The 18777-nt window shown below is 41.9% G+C and overlaps 1 protein-coding gene across 3 annotated transcripts in view; it reads left to right on the plus strand.

The window, feature by feature from the left end:
- kifc3 (kinesin family member C3) overlaps positions 1 to 18777 on the plus strand; it is a 203991-nt gene that overhangs the window by 114002 nt on the left and 71212 nt on the right. For all 3 annotated transcript variants that reach the window (XM_034182888.1, XM_034182872.1, XM_034182880.1), the window contains exon 3: positions 14147 to 14289. In XM_034182888.1, coding sequence (XP_034038779.1) covers positions 14147 to 14289 — 143 coding nt within the window. The remainder of the gene's footprint in view (positions 1 to 14146; positions 14290 to 18777) is intronic.

Below are 18777 nucleotides of genomic sequence, written 5' to 3' on the forward strand. Positions count from 1 at the left end.
GGACCTGGGTGATGTCAGCAACAGACTCTTTCTCTCCGATTGTTCTGTCTGAGTTATTTTCATTAGTTACTTCATCCAAACCATCAACATGTTTATTAGACCCCATTCCTACCAGGCTGCTCAAGGAAGCCCTACCATTATTTAATGCTTCGATCTTAAATATGATCAATCTATCTTTGTTAGTTGGCTATGTACCACAGGCTTTTAAGGTGGCAGTAATTAAACCATTACTTAAAAAGCCATCACTTGACCCAGCTATCTTAGCTAATTATAGGCCAATCTCCAACCTTCCTTTTCTCTCAAAGATTCTTGAGAGGGTAGTTGTAAAACAGCTAACTGATCATCTGCAGAGGAATGGTCTATTTGAAGAGTTTCAGTCAGGTTTTAGAATTCAGCATAGTACAGAAACAGCATTAGTGAAGGTTACAAATGATCTTCTTATGGCCTCGGACAGTGGACTCATCTCTGTGCTTGTTCTGTTGGACCTCAGTGCTGCTTTTGATACTGTTGACCATACAATTTTATTACAGAGATTAGAGCATGCCATAGGTATTAAAGGCACTGCGCTGCGGTGGTTTGAATCATATTTGTCTAATAGATTACAATTTGTTCATGTAAATGGGAAATCTTCTTCACAGACTAACGTTAATTATGGAGTTCCACAAGGTTCTGTGCTAGGACCAATTTTATTCACTTTATACATGCTTCCCTTAGGCAGTATTATTAGACGGTATTGCTTAAATTTTCATTGTTACGCAGATGATACCCAGCTTTATCTATCCATGAAGCCAGAGGACACACACCAATTAGCTAAACTGCAGGATTGTCTTACAGACATAAAGACATGGATGACCTCTAATTTCCTGCTTTTAAACTCAGATAAAACTTAAGTTATTGTACTTGGCCCCACAAATCTTAGAAACATGGTGTCTAACCAGATCCTTACTCTGGATGGCATTACCCTGACCTCTAGTAATACTGTGAGAAATCTTGGAGTCATTTTTGATCAGGATATGTCATTCAAAGTGCATATTAAACAAATATGTAGGACTGCTTTTTTGCATTTACGCAATATCTCTAAAATCAGAAAGGTCTTGTCTCAGAGTGATGCTGAAAAACTAATTCATGCATTTATTTCCTCTAGGCTGGACTATTGTAATTCATTATTATCAGGTTGTCCTAAAAGTTCCCTAAAAAGCCTTCAGTTAATTCAAAATGCTGCAGCTAGAGTACTGACGGGGACTAGAAGGAGAGAGCATATCTCACCCATATTGGCCTCTCTTCATTGGCTTCCTGTTAATTCTAGAATAGAATTTAAAATTCTTCTTCTTACTTATAAGGTTTTGAATAATCAGGTCCCATCTTATCTTAGGGACCTCGTAGTACCATATCACCCCAATAGAGCGCTTCGCTCTCAGACTGCAGGCTTACTTGTAGTTCCTAGGGTTTGTAAGAGTAGAATGGGAGGCAGAGCCTTCAGCTTTCAGGCTCCTCTCCTGTGGAACCAGCTCCCAATTCAGATCAGGGAGACAGACACCCTCTCTACTTTTAAGATTAGGCTTAAAACTTTCCTTTTTGCTAAAGCTTATAGTTAGGGCTGGATCAGGTGACCCTGAACCATCCCTTAGTTATGCTGCTATAGACGTAGACTGCTGGGGGGTTCCCATGATGCACTGTTTCTTTCTCTTTTTGCTCTGTATGCACCACTCTGCATTTAATCATTAGTGATCGATCTCTGCTCCCCTCCACAGCATGTCTTTTTCCTGGTTCTCTCCCTCAGCCCCAACCAGTCCCAGCAGAAGACTGCCCCTCCCTGAGCCTGGTTCTGCTGGAGGTTTCTTCCTGTTAAAAGGGAGTTTTTCCTTCCCACTGTAGCCAAGTGCTTGCTCACAGGGGGTCGTTTTGACCGTTGGGGTTTTACATCATTATTGTATGGCCTTGCCTTACAATATAAAGCGCCTTGGGGCAACTGTTTGTTGTGATTTGGCGCTATATAAAAAAAAAATTGAAAAAAATTGAATTGAAATAATTCGATTACAAAAAATGTTCGAGGCAAATTCTGTGCCTCAAAGCTTCGTTTAACATTGTAGTACATATGCCAGACCTGTGTGTGGTGCTGCAGTGTCTCCAGAAAAGAAAAACAGAAGAAGACTAGAGCATAACAGCTATTCAAATTAGCAACGATAGCTACACCTTTCCAATACAACACACAGAGTAAAAAAAAAAAATAGCCTTTTAAGAGAAAGACGGTGTTACGGTTTGTGACCGGGTTTTGGAGTTAGACCCAAATGCAGGAACAGTAAGGCAGACAAGGAAGTATAACCAAAAGTTTATTGAACAAGGGGGACTGCGCAGTGGAAGCACAAAACCAGGAGGACCTTGACTGACGGGACAGACAGGGCAACAGGACTGGAACCAGGTGAAGCGAGCCTGCGGAGCTACTGGGACTGGATGTACTGCAAGGGAGACGAGAGGGCTGGCGAGACTGTGCAGGTGCACTTGGACACGCATCTGGACATGGAAATCAACACTAAACTTAAATAGTTCCTTCAGTGATAGAATTCAGGATCGAAGTTCAGTTGCAGTTCAAAATGAGAATATAGTTCAAAATCAAAGTTCAGGATCAAAGTCTCGGTGTGTTCAGAATTTCAGTTCGGCATGACACTCCCCAGAGGCGTGTCCATGTGGCTGGCAGACAGAGTCAGGTGACGGCTGAGGTGCTAAAGCAGAGTCAGAACAGCGGCTCAGCAGCTGCGTGGTGATCAGTTAGTGCATCTGATCACTGAAGGCACAAAATAACTGAACAGTTCAGTCAGTAGAAAAACTACATTACAGTGCAGACTGTTTCAGAAACGGCGCTGACGTGAATAAACTCTGATAACAGAATAACCGCTGATCACGAAGCCACGCGGACAATAACGGGCTCTGATAATTAGCAGCTGATTAATGCGAGGTGCAGCGGGTGAAAAACACACCAGGCAGCCAGTAGATTACATCAAGGTTTAAGCACAACGGCAGGTAGACGGTCGAAGTCCAGGGCCTGGAAGCTCCACTTGACAGGTGCTCTCTAAAGCCCGGAAAACCCCAGGAGGAAAAACAAAACTGGTTACATACTGTTCCTGGAAGTGGCAGTGGAAAAAAACACGATCAGATACTTTCATGAACATGGGAGCCCACAGCAGAGGAGTTGCAACAGAACGTACAGAGCGCGAAGACTCCAGTCCGTAAAAACGCAGCAGGAAAAATTAATGAGCTCGAAGGCTCACAGCGGAAAAAACTTGCAAAGTGAGATGAGCTCCATCTGTGGCGATGGAACGCCAAACAAAGAACACTAAGACAACATAAGACCAGGTTACCGGCTGGGAGCAATGGCATGACACAGCTGGGAACCCGAGGCAACCTGGCTCCAACCCACAGGAACGCGGAGGTTCTTCAGGAGGAAAGCAGCAGATTCTGGCCCCAAACCCGCGATATGTCCAGAGTTAAATCTGGAACAGTGATGAGATGAAAGTCAGCTGTGAGCACTCAGTCAGTGAAAATGCCTATGAGCCGTGAAACACCACTCTGTCCATTCCACGTGCTGACTTGACAGATGGGGCGGAGCCCAAGTGCAGCTCGACAGCCGGCAGCAGAGCTCTGACATCACACACAACAGACGCACCAAGCCACCAGCAAATTCACCCAGTAGCTCCACCTCAGCTTCACCTGAAAACACAGACAAAGACAGAAGCCAGCAGATCAGGCAGGACCAGGGGCAAACCACAACAGATGGTCCACATAGACCTACTGCGCATTTAAAGCAAAACAGTGCATTTGTCTATTTTTAACAAAAAACAGTCAGCCCAGCTGCTGTCTCTCTGCCCGGTGTGAGGGGAGCCCCTAACAGAGCTACAGCTCCGTCCCCAGACACTGTAGCTTGATGGCCTCGATCCGCCCTGATTTAAATAAAATATATTAATCCTCTCTCAACCACAAAAACCCACTTGAGACAGAGACTGCGTTTCCACCCCAGTTGAGAAATTCCTAAGTCATCTGGAGATCTTCAGATAAGTTTTGGAGACATCCCCCGACGGTCCAACACTGCTTCAGCAGAGAAAAACAAGATTATAATTCAAAGTTCTTCAAAGAAAAGCCCTCATTTTTATCAGTGAAGTTTCGGTCATTATGAATTACGTGACATTATAATGGCTTCACGTCAGAATCTGAGCTTCTCCAGGCCGGAAAACCCAAACGTTACGATCAAACTAAGACAGGAACCTCTCAAGCCTGCAAAACCTTCCCCCCATCAATCAATCAATCAATTTTTTTTTATATAGCGCCAAATCACAACAAACAGTTGCCCCAAGGCGCTTTATATTGTAAGGCAAGGCCATACAATAATTATGTAAAACCCCAACGGTCAAAACGACCCCCTGTGAGCAAGCACTTGGCTACAGTGGGAAGGAAAAACTCCCTTTTAACAGGAAGAAACCTCCAGCAGAACCAGGCTCAGGGAGGGGCAGTCTTCTGCTGGGACTGGTTGGGGCTGAGGGAGAGAACCAGGAAAAAGACATGCTGTGGAGGGGAGCAGAGATCGATCACTAATGATTAAATGCAGAGTGGTGCATACAGAGCAAAAAGAGAAAAACAGTGCATCATGGGAACCCCCCAGCAGTCTACGTCTATAGCAGCATAACTAAGGGATGGTTCAGGGTCACCTGATCCAGCCCTAACTATAAGCTTTAGCAAAAAGGAAAGTTTTAAGCCTAATCTTAAAAGTAGAGAGGGTGTCTGTCTCCCTGATCTGAATTGGGAGCTGGTTCCACAGGAGAGGAGCCTGAAAGCTGAAGGCTCTGCCTCCCATTCTACTCTTACAAACCCTAGGAACTACAAGTAAGCCTGCAGTCTGAGAGTGAAGCGTGATGAGTAGAAAGATGTCCTAGCTTTACGGAGGGCTTTTTTATAGAGCAACAGACTATTTTTTCCAGGCTAAGTGAAGATCTTCTAAATTAGTGAGACGCCATTTCCTCTCCAACTTATGGGTTATCTGCTTTAAGCTATGAGTTTGAGTTATACCACGGAGTCAGGCACTTCTGATTTAAAGCTCTCTTTTTCAGAGGAGCTACAGCATCCAAAGTTGTCTTCAATGAGGATGTAAAACTATTGACGAGATACTCTATCTCACTTACAGAGTTTAGGTAGCTACTCTGCACTGTGTTGGTATATGGCATTAGAGAACATAAAGAAGGAATCATATCCTTAAACCTAGTTACAGTGCTTTCTGAAAGACTTCTAGTGTAATGAAACTTATTCCCCACTGCTGGGTAGTCCATCAGAGTAAATGTAAATGTTGTTAAGAAATGATCAGACAGAAGGGAGTTTTCAAGGAATACTGTTAAGTCTTCTATTTCCATACCATAAGTCAGAACAAGATCTAAGATATGATTAAAGTGGTGGGTGGAGTCATTTACATTTTGAGCAAAGCCAGTAGAGTCTAATAATAGATTAAATGCAGTGTTGAGGCTGTCATTCTCAGCATCTGTGTGGATGTTAAAATCGCCCACTATAATTATCTTATCTGAGCTAAGCACCAAGTCAGACAAAAGGTCTGAAAATTCAGAGAAACTCACAGTAACGACCAGGTGGACGATAGATAGCAACAAATAAAACTGATTTTTGGGACTTCCAATTTGGATGGACAAGACTAAGAGTCAAGCTTTCAAATGAATTAAAGCTCTGTCTGGGTTTTTGATTAATTAATAAGCTGGAATGGAAGATTGCTGCTAATCCTCCTTCTCGGCCCGTGCTACGAGCATTCTGACAGTTAGTGTGACTCGGGGGTTTTGACTCATTTAAACTAACATATTCATCCTGCTGTAACCAGGTTTCTGTAAGGCAGAATAAATCAATATGTTGATCAATTATTATATCATTTACCAACAGGGACTTAGAAGAGAGAGACCTAATGTTTAATAGACCACATTTAACTGTTTTATTCTGTGGTGCAGTTGAAGGTGCTATATTATTTTTTCTTTTTGAATTTTTATGCTTAAATAGATTTTTGCTGGTTATTGGTGGTCTGGGAGCAGACACCGTCTCTACGGGGATGGGGTAATGAGGGGATGGCAAGGGGAGAGAAGCTGCAGAGAGGTGTGTAAGACTACAACTCTGCTTCCTGGTCCCAACCCTGGATAGTCACGGTTTGGAGGATTTAAGAAAATTGGCCAGATTTCTAGAAATGAGAGCTGCTCCATCCAAAGTGGGATGGAAGCTTTTCCCCAGAAGCTTTGCCAATTATCTATGAAGCCCACCTCATTTTTTGGACACCACTCAGACAGCCAGCAATTCAAGGAGAACATGCGGCTAAACATGTCACTCCCGGTCCGATTGGGGAGGGGCCCAGAGAAAACTACAGAGTCCGACATTGTTTTTGCAAAGTTACACACCGATTCAATGATAATTTTAGTGACCTCCGATTGGCGTAACCGGGTGTCATTACTGCCGACGTGAATTACAATCTTACCAAATTTACGCTTAGCCTTAGCCAGCAGTTTCAAATTTCCTTCAGTGTCGCCTGCTCTGGCCCCCGGAAGACAATTGACTATGGTTGCTGGTGTCGCTAACTTCACATTTCTCAAAACAGAGTCGCCAATAACCAGAGTTTGATCCTCGGCGGGTGTGTCGTCGAGTGGGGAAAAACGGTTAGAAATGTGAACGGATTGGCGGTGTACACGGGGCTTCTGTTTAGAACTACGCTTCCTTCTCACAGTCACCCAGTCGGCCTGCTTTCCCGACTGCTCGGGATCTGCCAGAGGGAAACTAACGGCGGCTAAGCTACCTTGGTCTGCACCGACTACAGAGGCCTGGCTAGCTGTAGAATTTTCCACGGTGCGGAGCCGAGTCTCCAATTCGCCCAGCCTGGCCTCCAAAGCTATGAATAAGCTACACTTATTACAAGTACCGTTACTGCTAAAGAAGGCCGAGGAATAACTAAACATTTCACACCCAGAGCAGAAAAGTGCAGGTGAGACAGGAGAAGCCGCCATGCTAAATCGGCTAAGAGCTAGTAGCTGCGCTAAGCTAGCGGATTCCTAAAAACACGCAAAGTGAATAATGTGCAAATAATTTAGAGGTGATTCAGCAGAAGGAGTGCTTTAGTTAAGACACGTGAAGATTACACTGGGAAACAAATCGTTATCTAGATAACTAGATCAATCTAACTGCGCAGATTAAACAGCTAACAGATACAGAAAAACACCGCTGTGCTCCGGAACAGGAAGTGATACAATACCGCTGTGAGAGCCAACCACCAGTGGTCGTAAACTTTGTCTTGACAATCAGCTTTTATCTTGAGTTTAAAGCAAATAAAAGACCTTTGGTTTGAAATAAAATTTGAGATCAGTATTTCTTTCTTTGATATCTAAAGACTTAATAATGTTGGTTGCATTTATTATTCAAACAAAATGCTTTGCATGTAATCATTCCAGTCTATTGATATGTGCTCCTTGCAACTGATGTATCTAAGTGAATCTTCCTGCATTATCTAAAATGTTGATGCTGATGTTGAAGTACTCTGTTTATCCAAAGGATGTGTTCAAGTGTCTATTAATAATGATGTGTCCATTTGAGTGTCTTAGAACAAATAGTATTTCAAATTAATTGTGTTTAAATAGTTGAAACTTTTGAGTCTGTTCTGAGGACATGAAGACCCTGTGAGATTACACACACCCGAAATGGGCAGAGTTTGGTGACATCAGTCCCCTTTAAAAGTTAGAACAGAGTCTTTGCTCTCTTCTCCGCCGGCAACTCTTTCTTCTCTCTTCCTTAACGCTTAATTTTATTTTGGGCCAGGAGCCCATTGCTAACCATTGCTAAGCTACCACGTGGCATTCTTTCATTCATTCATTCTTTCCTTTTGGCAAAATTTTAACCTGACGCTTTAAGGTGCGTCAAGTCTTTTGAATTTTTAAGAGAACTTCCGAGCTGAGCTTTTCAAATTAAGAGCGAATTTACAGAAAAGCGACTTCTCCTTTTCATAATTTTCAACGCTTTTAAAGTTTTATTTTTTTAATTCACAAAAACTTTAATTTGGCTCCAACAATTTTTAAGCTACCAGACACCATTTTCAACAAACAGCTTCTACCTCTGGGTTCCTGCAAGCTGACAACAGAGCTGATTTCAAACCAGCAGTGAACTGCGGGCAAAGCCAGCCGACCCAAGCCCTGGGATCACTCGGGGACACCTCTGAGTCAGTCCCTCAGACCCAGGTGAGCTCATGCTGCCCAGAGCAGAAATATCGACAACGGACGGACAGAACCAACCCTCCAACAGCTGCTAACTGACCCAGTCGAGGCTCCATGAAAGAAGTTTGTTGTCAGTGGATACAGGTGGCTCATCCTTTTTCTTTTACAACATTCATGTAATATTTTTTTCATCACTAAATTCCAATCAGATTTATTTACCTAAAGTTTTAAGCTTCACCTCTTTCTTCCAACGTCTCATGAGTAAGAAAATTGTTTCCATGAATGAACCTATTTTCAATCACTGTCCAGTAAATGCCAGTAAAATGTTCGTCTTGTATAAATTGTAAATAAATTGTAAATATTTTCTACTGTGGTTTATTTTGTGTACAGAAGGAAGCTTTTGGTCAACCGTATCGTCAGAATTCATGACTTTCAGATCAGAGATTAAATTAAGTCAAGATGGCTTAATTCATTTGAGACTGATGGATTAATGTTTAAATTATAGTACTTGTGCTATATAAAATCAAAAATAGGTGGTGCCCCATTACTGATTAAATAAGTATTAAACCCTAAATTAATTATTTTGGTGACCCATTACATTGGGCCTAGCCCAGTCTAATTTGATTTGGGAGTTTAACTACTTATTCACTATAAATTGCTACATGCCTCTGGTTCCCCGTGTGTGAGCCGATTCAGTACTAAACTTATTTTATTAAATAAATGTGTTTGGTCCCCGTTGCGAGCCCTGAATATCTGTAAAGCAAAGTGTCTCCAAATAAAATAAACGAATAAATAAAAATAAATGCTACATTATTCTGGCACGCCGGTGTGAGGCGATTCAGTAAATAATTAATAAATTTATTCCAATAAATTTATTAATATCGATACATTATTTTGGTGCTCTTGTGTGGAGGCATAAAGATTTAAATTAAAAACGCTACAACAGGCTGACAAACAGTTTCAGAAAGACCATCCTCTCAGCAAAAGTCCACTCTTTCAACTGTTTTGCTCAGACTCTCACTGAATGTTTCGCTTTTTAATTTTCGTTATTCGTTAATTTTCGCAACGCTTCACAAACACTGTAACAAAATAAAAAACTGGCATTGAGGCTTGCATGTTCAACCTCCAGCTGATATGCATCTGCTGAATCATAAAGAGGGATTTAAAAAAAAAAATCATGCAGGGACCCAGTCCACCAACATAAAAAAAGAAAACTTTAAAATGGTTAATAAAACAAAACAGACACATCCCATCGCCATTTCATCAAAATGTCAATGCTTTAGTGCAACATCATTGTGCCATTGCTTAGGGAGAGCCCTGGACTATTGATGATGTTTAAAAACGCAAAAGTACTTTTTATCTTGATTAGTCGCCAGAATAATCAATAGAATACGCAATTACTAAACTAATCGATAGCTGCAGCCCTATGGCCTGCGCAATTTCCTAACAAAATGAATTAAGAGTAAAAAGCATAGTAACATACTATGCCGGTATGCTGGACTTGAAAGTCTCCACAGAATCTGACTGTTTGATTGGTGCAGGGAGATCATTCCACAGAACAGGGGCACGATAAGAGAAAGATCTATGACCTGCAGACTCTTTATTCACCCTAGGGACGCTAAGTAGTCCTGCACCTTGTGAATGCAAAACCCACGCCGGTACATAGGGTTTAATTAGGTCAGCGAGGTAGGGAGGTGCCAGTCCATGAATAATTTTATAGGTTAGTAGCAGAACCTTAAAATCTGATCTCACTGGGACAGGAAGCCAGTGAAGAGACGCCAAAACGGGTGTAATGTGGTCAAACTTTCTGCTTCATGTCAGAAGTCTGGCTGCAGCATTTTGAACCAATTGGAGAGCCCTAATGCTGGACTGCGGTAAACCAGAAAATAGAACATTGCAGTGGTCCAATCTAGAAGAGACAAACACATGAATCAGGGTCTCAGCATCAGCCATAGACAGGATGGGACGAATCTTCACTATATTTTGCAGGTGGAAGAAAGTAGTCCTCGTAATATTTCTAATGTGGAGGTCAAAGGACAACGTAGGATCAAAAATTACCCCAAGGTTCCTCACTTTGTCAGTGTGATGTATGACACATGAACCTAGGCTCAGCGTTAGCTGGTCAAATTGATGCTAATATCTCGCTGGACCCAGAACCATCATTTCAGTCTTATCAGAATTTGAAAGTAGGAAGTTTCTAGACATCCAGCATCTCAATGATGCAAGGCAGTCTTCTAAGGATTTTATGTAGATGAGATGACCAGTAGTTATCAGCATATATAACTGAGTATCATCTGCATAGCAGTGAAAGGTAACCCCAAAATGCCACAATATGTGCCCAAGGGGTGCTATATAAAGGGAGAAAAGCCTAAGACGGACCCCTGTGGAACCCCAAATTTCATGTCACTAAGCTTAGAGGTAGTTTTAATGGTACAAAACAGTGAGAACAACTGGTCAGGTATGATGTCAACCATGCAAGCGCAGTCCCAGTAATCCCAAAATGATTGTCCAGCCTATCGAGTAGAATATGATGATCCACGGTATCAAACGCAGCACTGAGGTCTAACAGCACCAGAACCGTAGTGGTGTCCAAATCCATTGCAAGCAGAAGATCATTCACCACTTTAGTGAGAGTCGTCTCTGTGGAATGATATTTTCTGAAAGCAGACTGCAGTGACTCAGAGATTATTCTCAGTAAGATAGTCTACGAGCTGTCGTGAAACCACTTTTTCCAGAATTTTAGACCAAAATGATAGATTTGATATCGGCTGATAGTTTTTCAATACACGAGGGTCATGATTAGATTTCTTAAGTAATGGTTTAATCACTGCAGATTTGTGACACTTAGGAACAGATCCAGAAGTTAATGAGCGATTAATAATTTCCAGCACAGTTGGCCCAAGAGTGGGCCACAAAGAGAGTGTTTTTAGCTCTTTTCCTACAGCACTTGTTTTGTCACAGGCTGTGTTTGCCCACTGCTCTGTGTGTAGCTTTCCACAGTAGCTCAGGGCTACTTTGCCATTTGGTGGCTTACATTTGTAACACCTCTTGTCAGTTTGTGGGCTGTGAGTGCCACCGCTCACTACTGCTCTTAGAATTAACATCTGGGTGTGAGCCTGGGACACTGAGTGCTCTCGCTTGCTGCACCCCAAAATTTTGTCTCTGTTACTGCTGCACCCGCACGTGCTAATGTCTACTGCATTGGTGCATATGTGTAATAGCTGTCTGGCGCCTCTGAGCCCAGAAGATGGCCATACTTTATGCCCATCCTGTCTCAGACATGGACACTTGAAACAAGCACTCACAGACAATGCTTCCTTCAACTGTGTTTCTGTGCCATTGACTGACAGATTGGCTAGACTGTCCAGGCTTGAGGCAGAGATGTCCTCTGTGACACTGGCACCACACTCACGTCAGCGACCACATGCTGAGCACCTTAGTGCTACGGCGAAGAAGGGTGCCCATGACTTTAACTTGTCTGATAAGGTTGACAACCTGGCCTCTGAATTTGCTCAGATAGTCATTGCTTCTTTCTCTGCAGTCTCCTGAATCTTCTGCTGCTCTTCTCACAGAGCAGTTGACACCTTCCTGTGACTATAGTGAGGAGGGGCTGACTAACACCCCCACCCCACCACTGCCAGCCATCGTGATGATGACTGGCCGGCATTATCACGTATTACGGCGTCAATTTATCATGATGAATTGATTCATCATGAAGCTGTACAATTGGGGATATAAAATCCAAAACTTGCACTGTGCGCAATTTCTCCAATCACAGCCACAGAAGCCTAAAACTTCTTCTGGGTTGTCTGGGTGTCTTGGTGGCTGTCCTCACTCTTCTCCTTCTTGCACAGTCACTTAGTTTTTGTGAACTGCCTACTCCACACAGATTTACCACAGAGTGTCATACTGTTTGTATTTCTTCATAACTGATGTAAATAAAGTTCAAGACATATTCAGTGATTTGGAAATGTTCATGTATCCATCCCCTGACTTGTCTGAAGAAAACTGGCAATAAAACTGATTATTTACATTTTTTTTTTTTTATACCAAAGGGGCTGATTACTTATGCAACCCATCATCTTGGCTTTTATATTTTTAATTAATTTATATCAGGTTGTAGAGATTTACTTTAAGAAAGATAATTTTTTTAATTTCTGTATTGAGAAGCCTGATTTACTTTTTGTATTTAAAATGTTATAAACAAATTCAAATGTGTGAAATACCAAGGGGCTGAATACTTTTGCAAGCCACTGTATGATTCAAGGGTGATTCTTTAACTACAGGCACTATTGACCTTGTAAATGTAATTTCCACCACACCATTGCCTTACAATATAAAGCGCCTTGGGGCAACTGTTTGTTGTGATTTGGCGCTATATACATGTGCTCTGATGTCACTGTTTATCTCCATAGAAACTACCCAAACAATCTTTCATACAAACTGTTTAAAGGGACATTACAGTGTTGTGGTGGAAATTACGGCAATAGTGTGGGACAACTACATTTTGTTTAACAAAAATCACAACAGTTGTATGACATTGAATACCCAAATTATGTTTTGATTATTTTACTGATATTTTATTCAGAGATATTTTAAAACATTAGAAAAAATGTTTCTTTACCATTCATTTTTATCATTGAAGATCAAAAGTCTGGGTGTGGGACAAGCACAAAACGACAATATTTGCATATAATGATGCTGAAAAAAGGTGAAAAAGTCATCATAGACTACTAGAACAAATTTCTTAACACACTTTCATTGTAAAGATAACTATAAAAGTGTGAAATTTCCCCTTTTTTCTGTTTTTCATACAATATGATCAAAGGACATAATAAGTGCCCGTAGTCTAAGAATCACCCTCAAATATTATTTACACTGCACTCGAACATTCTGCAAGTGTATGAATAACAATTTTTACCAAGGAATGCACAAACAAATTCTAAAAAAGTGTTTGTTCCCCTTTAAGTCCATTCAGTGCTTAGATTTTCTAACAGAGTGCAGATTGTTCTCTGGCTGATAAGACCAAAGGTCTCAGACAAACAAGCCTGCGGTATCTGCAGGTTAACGTGTCGGCAGGTCTTATCCAGCCAGGCTGGTTTCCGTGGAGACTGAGCTGCTCATTCAGAGCTTAAGACTTAATTCAGGAAAACTATTTAGTTCAGTTATTCTCCTTTTACATTAATTAGTTGTCATGAAGTTATTTTAATGTAAAGTGTCCAAAAGAGCTGGTGTAACTGTGAAGAGCTACAGCTCTGTTAGAGTGGTTAAGTTTTTATCGAATTTAATCTGATTTAAAGGTACTGGATGTCTCATTAGGACAGAGGAAGGAAGACAAGGAGAGTTGGAGGCAGAATGAAGATGCCCAGGAAAGCATAAGGAGAAAGAGGTTGGCAGAAAAAGAATTGGGATAGTCGGAGAGATGAAGAAAATAGACAGGAGTGCAAGGAGATACGGCGTAAGGCGAAAAGTGAAGTAAAGGCATTTAACAAATTGTACAAGTACAACGGTAAGGAAGGAAAAAAGGACTTGTACTGATTGGTCAGACAAAGGGACAGGGCTGGAAAGGATGTGCAGCAGGTTAGAGTGGTCAAAGATACACATGGCAACGTGAGGGAGAATCGGAGGATGAAGTGAGGGACGCTCGGCTTGAGAAACAGGAGTTCCGAGGAGCAAATGGTGATTTTTTTTTTTGCCACACTCCTAAATGCTTGGAAAACCTAATGGGAGGGCGTCATGAACCTAGAACAGGAATTATAGATCCCATTGGTTCTGGGACTTCCTTGTCATCGCTCAGAAGGATGTGGACATGGAGCATATCAGCGTGACATCTGAACTAAATGACTCATTTCTATAGTAACCCAGCCTCAGGTTAACAAAAAGATGAAGTGTTTTATGTGATCTCCTCTTTCCTCTGTTTGTAGCAAGCTCAGTGGATTTCCTGATGAGTGATGGAGACGATGACGGCTCCTTCTTGTCTCTGCCGACTACTGCTTTTTCACAGCGCCCCTCTCTGAACGCCGAGCTCGCCGAGCCAAACTCCGCGAGCCAGCAGCTCCTCATCCAGGTAAAGACCAGAAGGAAGCGGCTTCGCCTAAGACCGAAGGGAGAGAGCGGAGTAATAAATCAAATCAAATCAATTTCATTTATATAGCGCCAAATCACAACAAACAGTTGCCCCAAGGCGCTTCACATTGTAAGGCAAAGCCATACAATAATTACAGAAAAACCCCAACTGTCAAAACGACCCCCTGTGAGCAAGCACTTGGCAACAGTGGGAAGGAAAAACTCCCTTTTAACAGGAAGAAACCTCCAGCAGAACCAGGCTCAAGGAGGGGCAGTCTTCTGCTGGGACTGGTTGGGGCTGAGGGAGAGAACCAAGAAAAAGACATGCTGTGGAGGGAAGCAGAGATCAATCACTAATGATTAAATGCAGAGTGGTGCATACAGAGCAAAAAGAGAAACACTCAGTGCATCACGGGAACCCCCCAGCAGTCTAAGTCTATAGCAGCATAACTAAGGGATGGTTCAGGGTCACCTGATCCAGCCCTAACTGTAAGCTTTAGCAAAAAGGAAAGTTTTAAGCCTAATCTTAAAAGTAGAGAGGGTGTCTGTCTCCCTGATCTGAATTGGGAACTGGTTCCACAGGAGAGGAGCCTGAAAGCTGAAGGCTCTGCCTGCCATTCTACTCTTACAAACCCTAGGAACTACAAGTAAGTCTGCAGTCTGAGAGCGAAGCGCTCTATTGGGGTGATATGGTACTATGAGGTCCCTAAGATAAGATGGGACCTGATTATTCAAAACCTTATAAGTAAGAAGAAGAATTTTAAATTCTATTCTAGAATTAACAGGAAGCCAATGAAGAGAGGCCAATATGGGTGAGATATGCTCTCTCCTTCTAGTCCCCGTCAGTACTCTAGCTGCAGCATTTTGAATTAACTGAAGGCTTTTCAGGGAACTTTTAGGACAACCTGATAATAATGAATTACAATAGTCCAGCCTAGAGGAAATAAATGCATGAATTAGTTTTTCAACATCACTCTGAGACAAGACCTTTCTAATTTTAGAGATATTGCGCAAATGCAAAAAAGCAGTCCTACATATTTGTTTAATATGCGCATTGAATGACATATCCTGATCAAAAATGACTCCAAGATTTCTCACAGTATTACTAGAGGTCAGGGTAATGCCATCCAGAGTAAGGATCTGGTTAGACACCATGTTTCTAAGATTTGTGGGGCCAAGTACAATAACTTCAGTTTTATCTGAGTTTAAAAGCAGGAAATTAGAGGTCATCCATGTCTTTATGTCTGTAAGACATTCCTGCAGTTTAACTAATTGGTGTGTGTCCTCTGGCTTCATGGATAGATAAAGCTGGGTATCATCTGCGTAACAATGAAAATTTAAGCAATGCTGTCTAATAATACTGCCCAAGGGAAGCATGTATAAAGTGAATAAAATTGGTCCTAGCACAGAACCTTGTGGAACTCCATAATTAACCTTAGTCTGTGAAGAAGATTCCCCATTTACATGAACAAATTGTAATCTATTAGATAAATATGATTCAAACCACCGCAGCGCAGTGCCTTTAATACCTATGGCATGCTCTAATCTCTGTAATAAAATTTTATGGTCAACAGTATCAAAAGCAGCACTGAGGTCTAACAGAACAAGCACAGAGATGAGTCCACTGTCTGAGGCCATAAGAAGATCATTTGTAACCTTCACTAATGCTGTTTCTGTACTATGATGAATTCTAAAACCTGACTGAAACTCTTCAAATAGACCATTCCTCTGCAGATGATCAGTTAGCTGTTTTACAACTACCCTTTCAAGAATTTTTGTGAGAAAAGTAAGGTTGGAGATTGGCCTATAATTAGCTAAGATAGCTGGGTCAAGTGATGGCTTTTTAAGTAATGGTTTAATTACTGCCACCTTAAAAGCCTGTGGTACATAGCCAACTAATAAAGATAGATTGATCATATTTAAGATCAAAGCATTAATTAACGGTAGGGCTTCCTTGAGCAGCCTGGTAGGAATGGGGTCTAATAGACATGTTGATGGTTTGGAGGAAGTAACTAATGAAAATAACTCAGACAGAACAATCAGAGAGAAAGAGTCTAACCAAATACCGGCATTACTGAAAGCAGCCAAAGAGAACGATATGTCTTTGGGATGGTTATGTGTTGGGAAAGTGTAGTGACAAGGACCCACAACAGGGGGCGTAAATGAACGGACAATGGAAGGAGTCAAATTATAACACTTTACTGTTGTGAATGTCACAACCAAACACAGCAGATTCAGAATGTGCAACAGTCAATTAATAAAGGTGTCGTGTGGGCAGGCTCGACGATAGGAGACGCCCGTCTGGAAACGAACCGGAACCACACGATTTCCACCGCCACCTGAACCCGAGGAATACTGGAGCCGCCAAGTCCCGGAGTCCCCAGGTGGCCACCTTCCCGGTGTGTCGGATCTGGTACTGCTGGCAGAAAGCAAAAGACAGTCAAAGGGTGGGTGTGTGAACACCCAGTAACAATGGTGGGAATGCCACCTCCACCTCTCACTCAACACGTTGCAGCGGTCTCAGATGAAAAGGAGCGCCGTCTTGCACAGCCTCCGCAAAAACGACCCGTTCTCCTGCAAACACTCACAATAACAGATTTATAAATCACAAAAGGCTGAGAGTATTACCTCCAGATGAAGATGATATCTCGGCAGTTTGGTGGAGGTGTCTTCCTGCTTTTATACCAGATGTCACGGATGATGGGTGACAGCTGTCACCACGGCTTGTTCCTGAGGCGGCAGCGCCCTCTCGTGCCTGAAGCCTGCACTTCAGGCAGGGCGCCTTCTGGTGGTGGGCCAGCAGTACCTCCTCTTCAGCGGCCCACACAACAGTTATGAGTAATTTTTTCTCTAATAGTTAAAATTTTATTAGCAAAGAAAGTCATGAAGTCATTACTAGTTAAAGTTAAAGGAATACTCGGCTCAATAGAGCTCTGACTCTGTCAGCCTGGCTACAGTGCTGAAAAGAAACCTGGGGTTGTTCTTATTTTCTTCAATTAGTGATGAGTAGTAAGATGTCCTAGCTTTACGGAGGGCTTTTTTATAGAGCAACAGACTTTTTCCAGGGCAAGTGAAGATCTTCTAAATTAGTGAGACGCCATTTCCTCTCCAACTTACGGGTTATCTGCTTTAAGCTGCGAGTTTGTGAGTTATACCACGGAGTCAAGCATTTCTGATTTAAGGCTCTCTTTTTCAGAGGAGCTACAGCATCCAAAGTTGTGCTCAATGAGGATGTAAAACTATTGACGAGATAATCTATCTCACTCACAGAGTTTAGGTAGCTACTCTGCACTGTGCTGGTATATGGCATTGAAGAACATAACAAAGAAGAAATCATACCCTTAAACCTAGTTACAGCGCTTTCAGAAAGACTTCTACTGTAATGAAACTTATTTCCCACTGCTGGGTAGTTCATTAAAGTAAATGTAAATATTATTAAGAAATGATCAGACAGAAGGGGGTTTTCAGGGAATACTGTTAATTCTTCAATTTCCATACCATAAGTCAAAACAAGATCTAAAGTGTGGTTAAAGTGGTGGGTGGACTTATTTACATTTTGAGCGAAGCCAACTGAATCTAATAATAGATTAAATGCAGTGTTGAGGCTGTCATTCTCAGCATCTATGTGGATGTTAAAATCGCCCACTATAATTATCTTATCTGAGCTAAGCACTAAGACAAAAGGTCTGAAAATTCAGAGAAACTCACAGTAACGACCAGGTGGACGATAGATAACAACAAATAAAACTGGTTTTTGGGACTTCCAATTTGGATGGACAAGACTAAGAGTCAAGCTTTCAAATGAATTAAAGCTCTGTCTGGGTCTTTGATAAATTAATAAGCTGGAATGGAAGATTGCTGCTAATCCTCCGTCTCGGCCCATGCTACGAGCATTCTGGCAGTTAGTGTGACTCGGGGGTGTTGACTCATTTAAACTAACATATTCATCCTGCTGTAACCAGGTTTCTGTAAGGCAGAATAAATCAATATGTTGATCAATTATTATATCATTTACTAACAGGGACTTAGAAGATAGAGACCTAATGTTTAATAGACCACATTTAACTGTTTGTCTGTGGTGCAGTTGAAGGTGCTATATTATTTTTTCTTTTTGAATTTTTATGGTTAAATAGATTTTTACTGGTTATTGGTGGTCTGGGAGCAGGCACCGTCTGTACGGGGATGGCAGGGGGAGAGAAGCTGCAGAGAGGTGTGTAAGACTACAACTCTGCTTCCTGGTCCCAACCCTGGATAGTCACGGTTTGGAGGATTTAAGAAAATTGGCCAGATAATAAAACATTAAGCCTTCAGGCTGCCTGTGATCCAGGAATGGCGCTGAGGTGGGTGTGGCCAGAGCCACATGAGAACATAATGAGAACATGGTACAAGTGGAAAAAGTGGTTAAAAGACTAAACTGCAGACTCATCTTGTTCCTCTTTAAAATCAACCACACGCAGTTTAAAAATGGCATCAGGCTGAAAATGAACTC

Source organism: Thalassophryne amazonica, chromosome 2 (assembly GCF_902500255.1).
Source record: "Thalassophryne amazonica chromosome 2, fThaAma1.1, whole genome shotgun sequence".
Lineage (NCBI taxonomy): Eukaryota > Metazoa > Chordata > Actinopteri > Batrachoidiformes > Batrachoididae > Thalassophryne > Thalassophryne amazonica.